Source organism: Gossypium raimondii, chromosome 4 (genome assembly GCF_025698545.1).
Source record: "Gossypium raimondii isolate GPD5lz chromosome 4, ASM2569854v1, whole genome shotgun sequence".
In the NCBI taxonomy this organism is placed as follows: domain Eukaryota; kingdom Viridiplantae; phylum Streptophyta; class Magnoliopsida; order Malvales; family Malvaceae; genus Gossypium; species Gossypium raimondii.
The window spans coordinates 48320980-48331744 of NC_068568.1; the positions used below are offsets into that span (position 1 = coordinate 48320980).

The 10765-nt window shown below is 28.7% G+C and overlaps 1 protein-coding gene across 1 annotated transcript; it reads left to right on the top strand.

Moving 5' to 3' along the window:
* Positions 1-8993: 8993 nt before the first annotated feature.
* On the top strand, positions 8994-10327 carry LOC105778761 (cytosolic sulfotransferase 15). Its single transcript, XM_012602522.2, has one exon. It carries the CDS (start codon positions 9066-9068, stop codon positions 10089-10091), a length of 1026 nt encoding a protein of 341 aa, XP_012457976.1. The 5' UTR covers positions 8994-9065; the 3' UTR covers positions 10092-10327.
* The last annotated feature ends 438 nt before the right edge of the window (positions 10328-10765 follow it).

Consider the following 10765-nt stretch of genomic DNA (forward strand, 5'->3'; position numbering starts at 1 on the left):
TTGTAAATTATAACTTTGAGTTTTTGGTTATGTGGCATGTATAGGCTAGTTTTAATTTAGTTATTGTATATATATCCAGCCATGCGAAAATGGCTTGATCTAATGCTAATGATCCAAGGTTTAAGTAATTTTGGTCATAGTAAAGGCGTGGGGTATGCTTGTTATATGAATTTGGTAAGACGTAATGATATATATATATATATATATATATATATATATATATGGTTTATAATTATTTTATTTTGGTAAGCTTGATATGGATGAGGGATGTGTTATGGTTGTGGTTTGTTAATGATGCTAATGATAGTGATTTTCATCATGTATTAGCTTAATTTGTAAGTATGATTTATGGTCTAATTTGTGTGATGGAATGGTATTGAGATTTGACTTGATTAAATAGGTAAAATATGATATATATTGAAGATGAAATAATGGTTATTTCTATTTATGTGATGTAAATATAGGTGATGGTCATAATCTAGTTTGTGATTCGGCATTGGTGATCAAATCATGTAGTTAAGTACTTAGTTATATGTTAATTTTGAATTTGGTTGTATTCATTATGTGTGGACTATGTTATGCTATGAATATTTGGTAAATTGAAATGGTTAATTTGAGTAAATTTGTATTGGCATGAGTACATTGGTGAAATGGATTGAAAATGGAAATTCATATATTATTATATATATTTGGTTGATGAAATGTAAACAAATGTATATATGTCTTTGATAAGTTATTTGATAATTCGGTATGTAAAGGGCTAATGGTTTTAATGTTTGAATTAAAAAGAAAATGTGCTATATGTATACATAGTGGTATGATCGATTATGGTAATTGACTTATTATTGTAAGTATAAAATATTTGCATTGTATGTGTTCTTTTAAGTTTATGAAATGTTTATGTCATTATTATGATTTGACTATTTAGGCTTAATATAGGATGGCAAAGGTTGTATGTGATTTAAATGTTATATAGAAGTTAATTTGCATGACCGGATATATATATATATAATAAATTGATTTGGGTGTGTATATGAAATTTTGACATGATTTATACTGTATGGAATTGGCACATTTTGAATCGGCCAAAGCACTTGGAAAATGGCTAATGTTAGTCAAGTGAGTAAAGTATGAATTGGTTTTATATGTATTTTAGGCTTAATAATTAACATGCGAATTGGGTGTAAATTGTATGGTTAGTTTGCTAGTTAAATAGAAGATAAGATGAATGGCAAAGCATACACATGTTTTGGACTTAATGGGAAGTTAGGCATTTATGTCTTATTAGTTGAGTTAAAAAAAAGTGCTTATTTGATAAGGTTAAATGCATTTGTGGCTAAGATGTTTATATGTTAAACTTGACTATTTGGTTAAATTAATTATGCTGCATTTTCTAATGGACAATAAGTCGAGCGATATAGATTGTTTGGTTTTATGCACATGAATAGAAGTATGAACTAATATGTTTGATGTATGCGCATGGAATTTGTAATGTGATGAGTCATCTTATAATTTGATTTTTGAATTATAGGAGTAAGAAGTATATATGTTTCGAATGGTGGGTTTTTAAAGCATGTGTAATATGACTATTTTGAGCCGTGTTTTATATGGTAATGCGTTGTAACCCTATTCCGGCAACGGATACGGGTTATGGGTACAAAAAAGGGAACAACTTAAGACGAATAACGTCATCAGTGACCACATTAAATCTAAATGTATCGCAAAGTTGGAGAAATCATTCTAGATGTTGGTTTGGATCATCCATCATTGTGCCACGAAACTAAAAATTATTTTGGATCATCTAAATCATGCCCAATTTAATTTCAAAATTGTTCTCATTGATTATCGGCCTTTCCATACTACCTTGCACAATATCTAGATTCAATAGCGTATAATCAAGCAACGTACATTCTTCTTGAGCCATGGGTGGCTCTATCAGCAAAGTTGGTGGTGGTGGTTGTTACACTGGTGGCTTTTCGTAAAGCGAATTATCACATGGTGGGTCAGCTGCAACAATGGGTTATTTTGGGTTCATGTAAAAAGAGACCTTGAGCGATAAAAGTCAATTTGATGGTCCAACTTTGATGAGTGAAAATTCCTACGAGAAAAAAATAGAGAGCTCAATTCAAATTGAAAAAGGGAAGAAAGAAAGAACCTATACAAATGAGAGGAATGATTTAATTTTCACTATCCCTAACTTGAATTTGGTTGGTGGATTTGTTTCTTTCTTTAAGGAATTTGTTGATCCTTTGAGAAGAGCGCAATTAAACCATTCCACCTATAATAAAAATTCCTTCTTGTTTGACCAAATACAAGATTCGAGGATGAATCTTTTCGAGAAAAGGGGGACCGGTATTGCACACTGACGAAGTAAAATTTATTAAATTTCATTCACTAACGCTATCAATTTTAAAATATGAAAAATTAATCGACTTGATATGACTTTTTAGATAGTATCCAAGCATTTCACTAATAACTAATTTCTAATGAGACAAAATATAATACTAATACAATTAAGATACGATGGCAGTGGGCAAAAAATTCACTATCATCCTATTACCCATTTTTTCCTCGTGCAATATAAATAAAGTAAATCGATTTTAATAAATACCTGTAGGTGGAAAGTCATTGAATGCAAGGGGCCTCACCCTCCCAATTTTCAAAAATATCTTCATTATATAAACAAAATTTATATTTGTTTAATTTTAAATATTTTAAATTTTATCCATCTACCATTATTTATAATCACTTTAAACAATTTGTCTTATCTATCATTAATTAATATGAACATAAAAATATTATCCTTCCACTATGTAAAAAAAGGAAAATATTTTAAGTTTATTAAGGCTTTTAAATTAATTTTTTATTTTCTAAAATAAAACTCCACTTAGGTTCTCTATATAAATATTCACCATGGTAAAGCAAAAAAAAATTAAATTAAATTATTAAATCATATTTTTATTTATAATATCTTTATTAATTGTGAAAATTAAATTTACAAGAATTGTTTAAGGTTGAGCTTATTGGTCAATCATTTTAAAAGCATTATTTAAAGTTAAATTATGGTATAAATAAGATGAGGTTGAAAAATAAAATTATTTACAAATAATTTATATAAATAATAAATGAAGTTTTGATTAAATGGTAAAAAATGTAAAAAAAAAACTAAAAGGTATGGGTTTAAATTTTATAGTGTATTTATTTTTTAATTTTTTATATAAATTAATAAAATATACCCTCAATATAATATAATTTACTTTGTAAAGTAAATATATTTTCATCTTTTCTCGATTAAGTTAATGTTGTTTTATAATAAGTGTTGATATAATAAAATATAAAAAAATATATTTGTAGGTTACCTACAGCCAACTATTTAAAAGATCTCATTTAAAATTAAATAAATAAGCCGATTGAGTCTTAGCTCAATTGACATGGGCATTGTTGTCAATGTAGGAGGACGAATTAAATAAGTAAGCCGATTGAGTCTTCTTAGCTCAATCGGCATGGGCATTGTTGCCAATGCAGGAGGACATGAGTTCGTGTGTGTTGAAGCGCATTATCCTCCTATTTATGGGTTAGGGAGGAACTATGTGTAATTCTAGATATTGTGTGAAAGTTATTAACTCAAAAAATTAATGGGATAAATCTCAAAATTATATATGAACTTTGATTTAACGTGTAACTGTATACATGAACTTTAATTTGGTGAATTATACACGTGAAACTCTAATTGTAGTTCAAATGTATACTTAAAACTTTAATTTTAATTTAATCATACACATTTAAAGAAATAAATACATCAATTTATTTTTACGTTGGATAAATATAGTTATTTATGTACGTAATATATAAACATAAAATTCTATTATACCAATAGTGTGTCAATAATTTATAAAATTGCATCAAATCAAATTTTAATATATAAAATTACACAAAATTAAAATTCATGTTTACAATTACACATTAAACTATAATTCATATACAATTTTGGTATTTATCCCAAAATTAATAGAATAAGCCGACATGATTTTATTTTCTTCTCTTTCCTACATTCCTTTCTTCCTTTATTTCATTTTCTTCTCCTCTCATTTCCTTCTCTCTCTTTATTAGGGAGAGTAGGTCTATTTTAGCTGCCTTTTTTGAACTTCTCAATCCTCTTACTAATTTTGAAATTTGAGTTTTTAGATTTATTATGACAAATTAAGCTTTATTATATGACTTTTGACAGTATTTGGTAAATCATAAATATTATTTTTAAAAATAATTTTTCAAGAAAAAATGAATAACTTTTATATAATATTTTTAAAAATTTTCATTATTTTAAATACAAAATATTTATTTTACATCATATAAAATTAAAATTAATTAGAAATTAAATTAGAAATAAAATTCAATTCAATTAAGATAATCACAAAATTTAAATTATATAAATACTCAATTTAAATTAATTTTCGATTTCTCAATTTTCCTTTTTTTTTTCTCCTCACACGCCTCACCCCAGCGGGAAAAAAAATTCATTTGAAAGGATTAAACTAGAGGTGTTCATGGGCCGGGCGGCCCGGCCCGGCCCGACGGCCCGCCCAAAATATGGGAGGGTTTGGGTAAAAATATAGGCCCGAAATATGGGCTTGGGCAAAAAAACGAGGCTCGATTAAAAAACGGGCCGAGCCTCGGGCACCACTTTTTTGGCCCAGGCCCAATTAAAAAACGGGCCGGCTCGATTAAAATACTTTTTTTAAATTTTTTTAATTTTAAAATTTTTTTAAAATACTTTTTTTAATTTTAAAATTTTTTTAAAATACTTTTTTAAATTTTTATTTTAATTTTAAAATAAATTTTGGTATTTATTTAAAAACGGGCGGGCCGGGCCCGGCTTATAATTTTTCAGGCAGGGCACAGGCAAAATTCTAGGCCCATATTTCGGGCCGGGCCAAAATTTTTTTCTGAGCCCAGCCCGAATCCGGCCCGGCCCGGCCCATGAACACCTCTAGATTAAACCCAACCATCTACAGTATTTTTCCTATATTCTCTAGTTAACTCCACCACTTAGCCAGGAAATTTATATATATATACTTATAAATTATCATCAAAACCTTTAAAAAACATTATTAAAATTAAATAAAAAATATAAATATTTTATTTTATTAGTTATTAAAATTATTATGCTTATTTAGAGAGTTATGAATAATAAATTAGTATGCAAGATGATTTGTTTTGACTAATTTTATTATATCTTCTGATCATATCTGTTTTTTTAACACAATGTCTAGAACTACCTGTCCTTCCCCAACCCATAAATAGAAGATAATGCGCTTTAGTGCACTCAAACCCACATCTCATACCAATTAAATTAAGACTCGGTCGACCTGGAAGAATATTTATTTTAAATACATTATTTTAAAAGTCTAAGAAATTGTTTAACAAATTTAACAAGTTTGTATAAAATAAAATTCTTTTCAAGTGAATTGATGCAAATGCTATATATATATATATATATATATATATATTGGAACAATTTAATTGTATGTTCTAATCATATCTGCTCTTTTTGAGATAATATCTAGAACTAGCTATAACCTCTCCTCAACTTATAAATAAGAGGATAATGCATTTCAACGCACTCGAACTCATATCATCCTATATTGACAACAATACCTATACTAATCGAACTAAGATTTAATCAACAATGTTGTATCTATTTATAAGTAATCACATGAATTAACTCATTTAAATATATTATCTAATAATAAATAAATAAAAGTTGGTAAGCAAATCGGATACCCGTCCAAAATCCAAATCAAATGCATGTGAACATTTAGACCAAATCATTTAAATATATCATTTAAAATTGCACTTTTTAAAAAAAACAGTTTACCCTAATTATTGAAATCTTAAATAGACCTATAAGTCAATGTACAAACTAATTACTTCAAGTAATTATTTTAAAATAATATAAATAATAATAAAATTTCTTTCGTATAAAATTATAATAATAAATATATAATATTCCACATAAAATAAAATAAAACAAATATATATTCTCACATTTCCTTTCTTTTTGTCTTACCTTTCTCTCCTACTAGGGCGAAGTTAAAAATTATTTTAGGGATAAAAATAAAATAAAATAAAAGGACACATGTCCATTGATGGAGACTAAACTTCGGTGCATTTGTGAAATTTCCTTAACGCAAATAAATATATGACATGTGAAATTTATTAGATGCCACAATTGATGTTCTAAATTCACTATTTATTTATTAGGGCCATTACTTAATCTATAGTGGATTGAGTTAAAAAAATTAATTTAGATTGACTTGATTACAATTAATAAAAATAAATTTATTTACTAAATGTAATATCTCACACTTAATTTAATTAATTTGGTTGTTGAATTGAGATGTCGCATTTTGTTATCGAAAAATAAACTCTAACATACTACAATGACAACCATACACCTACCTAAAACATACTTAACAATAGTAACAACATGTAATAACATAAAATTAGCTCCAAAAGACTTATGCTTCGTTTGGTTACTAGTGTAATAACATGAGGAAAAAATCATTTATTACATATATATGTATTACAATAATTAGACATAAAATAAAGAATAGTTAGTATATTTTAAATATAAAATTAGAAAATGAGTAAAACTTTTGTAAAAATTATGACCTCTTCAAAATAAACGAAAATTATTCCTCTCTATTTTAAAAATAAGTCATGAGAATGGTAAATATTACCAATTGAATTAGTTTATTGATAACTTATGTACTAAAACATGTGTTAAAAACAGTACTCCTACCCAACTTAGCATTACAAATTTATCATCAACTTTTGATAAACACAATAATAAATTAATATTGGCTAATGACAACTTTCATACCACTAATTCATAAATTATGGGAAAAAAACATTGAATTGATTAACTGGGTTGTGGGAATTTTCGCAAGTAGCTAGAATGATTTTAAGAGTTTTTCAGGAATGATTTTTCCTTTTGTTTTTACATATGAAGGGGAAGGGAATGGGGCAGCTTAAGTTTGCATGGTGTCGACTTCTATGGATCACAAAATGCCTAAATTAGATACTTGTAAAAGTAGAGATCTTGTTCCATTACGTCAGACCTCTATTTGTAGCAGGAAAGTACAAATTCTTGAGAGGAAAAGATTCTCAAGAACACTTGTGGGTGTAGTTCATAATAATGTCTTTTCATCATTATCAAAAGATTAAATAATAGATTTCGCACATATTATTAAACACATATAGTGAAAGTCGACATCTATGGGTGTTGAGGTTATCTTAAAAATATATTCTAAAAATAACTTTTGAAAAACCAAAATAAGAAATAAAAATATAAATAAATAAGAATAAGTTAAAAGAAGTTTGCTAGAGCATTTCGTGGTCAAAGTATTTAAATACTTAATAAAAGAGACAAATTACTTTAAAAAAATCAATCAAATATGACCATCTTTACAAAAATCTAAGCCTAAAGATCATAATTCTTAAGTTCGAGCTCAGTTCAAAATTTAATTTTAAAATTTAACTCAAGCTTTATTTTAAAACTTGAGTTCGATTTGAAATAAAAATCAAATTACTCGATCAATTTTGATTAGACTCATTTATCTGAAAAATATTAGCTTGATTCTCGAATCCAAGTAAAATTATTTAGATTCAAACCCAATTTCAAAATAAAAAAAATAAAATAAAATACTTATTTACCCATATCATCTGAAAATGTTAAAACCAAATTTAAATAATTCTAATAATTTCAAAATATCGCAGGAAGTGGTGCAAAGAGAATTCTAAACCTTGGGGACTCTGAGAAGTCTTCCATTGGCATCCTATTTCGTTTTAGGATACTTTTAAGGGAGGCTAATGATATTGTTGACTCCTCTGCGGAATTAGGTGTATCCATTGCCATTCTTTTATTACTCAATAAAGTTTATTTACTACAAAATAACTATAGTATCGTTATATCATTTACATTGAAAACAACTTTTTCTTTCAGACAGCTAGATGAAAAATTATATGAATTGATGAGCCTAAATATTATGACATCATAATTATTCGATTGATATCTAGAACTCATCGGGTTAAATTATGTTGGACTTGTTGAGATAAGAATTGGTTTGAATTATAAAATTCGAGATTTTCTTTTTCTATTTTAAATATATGAAATTATTATTTTTGTTTGGTCAATTCAGGAGGACGTGGGCTCGAGTGCGCTAAAATACATTATCCTCCTATTTATGGGTTGAGAAGGGGATATAGGTAGTTCTAGACATTGTGTAAAAAAAAACAGATATGGTCAGAACTTATAATAAGATTGTTAAAAAAATATTAATTAAAAAAAAACTTGATTACTTAAAAAATTTTAAAATACTCAAAATTGACTTGCTATCATCTGAAAGCTGAAACCAAATTTATTTACTACAAAATAAATATAGTATTGATATCTCATTTACATTGAAAACAACTCGGGGTGATTTGAGCAAGAATATAACGGGACAGTTCTTAATGTTATCCCTCAGAGATGGTATGAATTGATGAACCTAAATATTATGACATCATAATTATTCGGCCGTTATTTAGAACTCATAGAATTAAATTATATTAGGTTTGTTCGAGATTTTCTTTTTCTATTTTAAATATATAAAATATTATTTTTATTTGGCAAATTTAATAAATTTGGTAGCAATTCATGCATGCCCCGCCTAATTTGGTGAAAGAAAATATGAAAACAAGATTCTCTCATAATTTTTCATTTAAAAAAGAACTTCCTTAAATTTTTATATTAATCTTTTGTAATTTTGTACTCCTTACAATTACCGGTGATCTCTCATGATTTTTGGTATGTTCTCAGAAACTTTTTTATCCTTACAAAATTAAGTTGACATGAAAAATTAATTTTCTGTAAAAATATTTTTTACGTATATCACTAAATTTAAATATTACGAGAGAGTTAGCCATGCAAGTATCTATACGTGGATGTTTCCCCCCAAGCTAACTCACAATCCGATTTCATTTTTTAAAGGAAAATTGCCAATTTCTACCTAACAACAACTTCAATGGGCAGTCCCCAAATCACTGAAAACCCCACAATAGCTGTTGATGAGGATGAAGAAAATGGAATTAGCGCAGAGTGTAAGGAGTTGATTCATGGTTGTCGCAAGGAGAAAGGTTGGAGAACTTCATTCCTGTATGAGTTCCAAGGGTTCTGGTGTCAGCCCAAAGAGATTGATGCCATACTTTCTTTTCAGAAACACTACCTGGCAAGAGACTCTGATGTAATCCTTGCTACCATTCCTAAATCGGGTACAACATGGATCAAATCCTTGACTTTTGCCATCATGAACCGCAACAATGTCCCCGTTTCTGATGGAAACCACCCCTTGCTTGCTTCAAACCCTCATGATCTAGTACCTTTCTTTGAATACAAGCTTTATGCCAACAACCAAAACCCCAACCTCTCCATCCTTCCCAAGCCTAGAATTTTCGCCACTCATATTCCGTTCGGTTCGTTGTCGGAATCGATTAGGAGTTCTGATTGTCGGATCGTATACGTATGCCGAAACCCTTTGGACACGTTCATCTCCTCATGGCATTACATCAACCAACTGAGGAGGGAATCCCGACCTCCGATCCCATTAGAAGAAGCTTTCGACATGTATTGCAAGGGGGTGATCGGGTATGGACCCTTTTGGGAGCATATGCTAGGGTATTGGAAAGAAAGCCAGGAGAGGCCGAATAAGGTTTTGTTCATGAAATATGAGGACATGAAAGAAGATGCCATGTCCCATGTGAAGATGTTGGCAAATTTCTTGGGCCTCCCTTTCTCAGTTGAAGAGGAAAAACAAGGTTTGATAGAGGAGATTGTGAAACTATGTAGCTTCAAGAAATTGAAAGATTTGGAGGTCAATCAAAATGGGAAATCAATCAAGAATTTTGACAAGAAGCACTTGTTTAGGAAAGGAGAAGTTGGAGATTGGGTGAATTATCTTTCCCCTTCAATGGTTCACCAGTTGTCCAAAATTATGGACGAAAAATTAGGTGATTTTGGCCTAAAATTCAAGGTATGTTCAACTGTATCTTGATCAACATGCAATCGTTTAATGCATGGTTGGCCGTTCATCTAAGTTCCTTTGAAAATGTTAAAAATATCTAGTTTCTATAAGACTACTTTGTGAGATCAATGTTCAAAATGGTAATGGTAATGGGAGTGTGATGTGATGTTATTTTATGTTTGTAATGTCAATAATAATTTTGTAGTGTGTAGAAGGAGATATAAATAGAAAATTATCATTAATTTCTAGATAATTTCTTGTGAAAATTATTTTTTATACACTTTTACCTATAACTCTTCAACCCTTAAATCAAAAAATATATACATTACTCAATCGGCATGAGTATTATTACCAATGTAGAAGGACGTGGGTTCAAGTGCGCTAAAACGCATTATCTTCTGATTTATAAAAACAAAAATAAAAAATTATTGTTTTCACCAATAATCTTTATGGCCTTTCGAAACGTAAGTTCTAAAAAAACTACTAATAATAATTATCCACGTAAAAGAGCTGCATAGCCTAATATCATCATACTTGCGTGCATTATTAACCACGGGGATTAGAGAGAAGTGCTAATATTGCACAGATTGATGCAAGACCCGAAGTAGCAAAGCCTTGAGTAAAAATAGTATTTAGTGCGGTAAAAGTAGAGCAAGTGCTAATATTGTTTTCACGTTTATTTTCTCAAGACCATTGGGTATGTA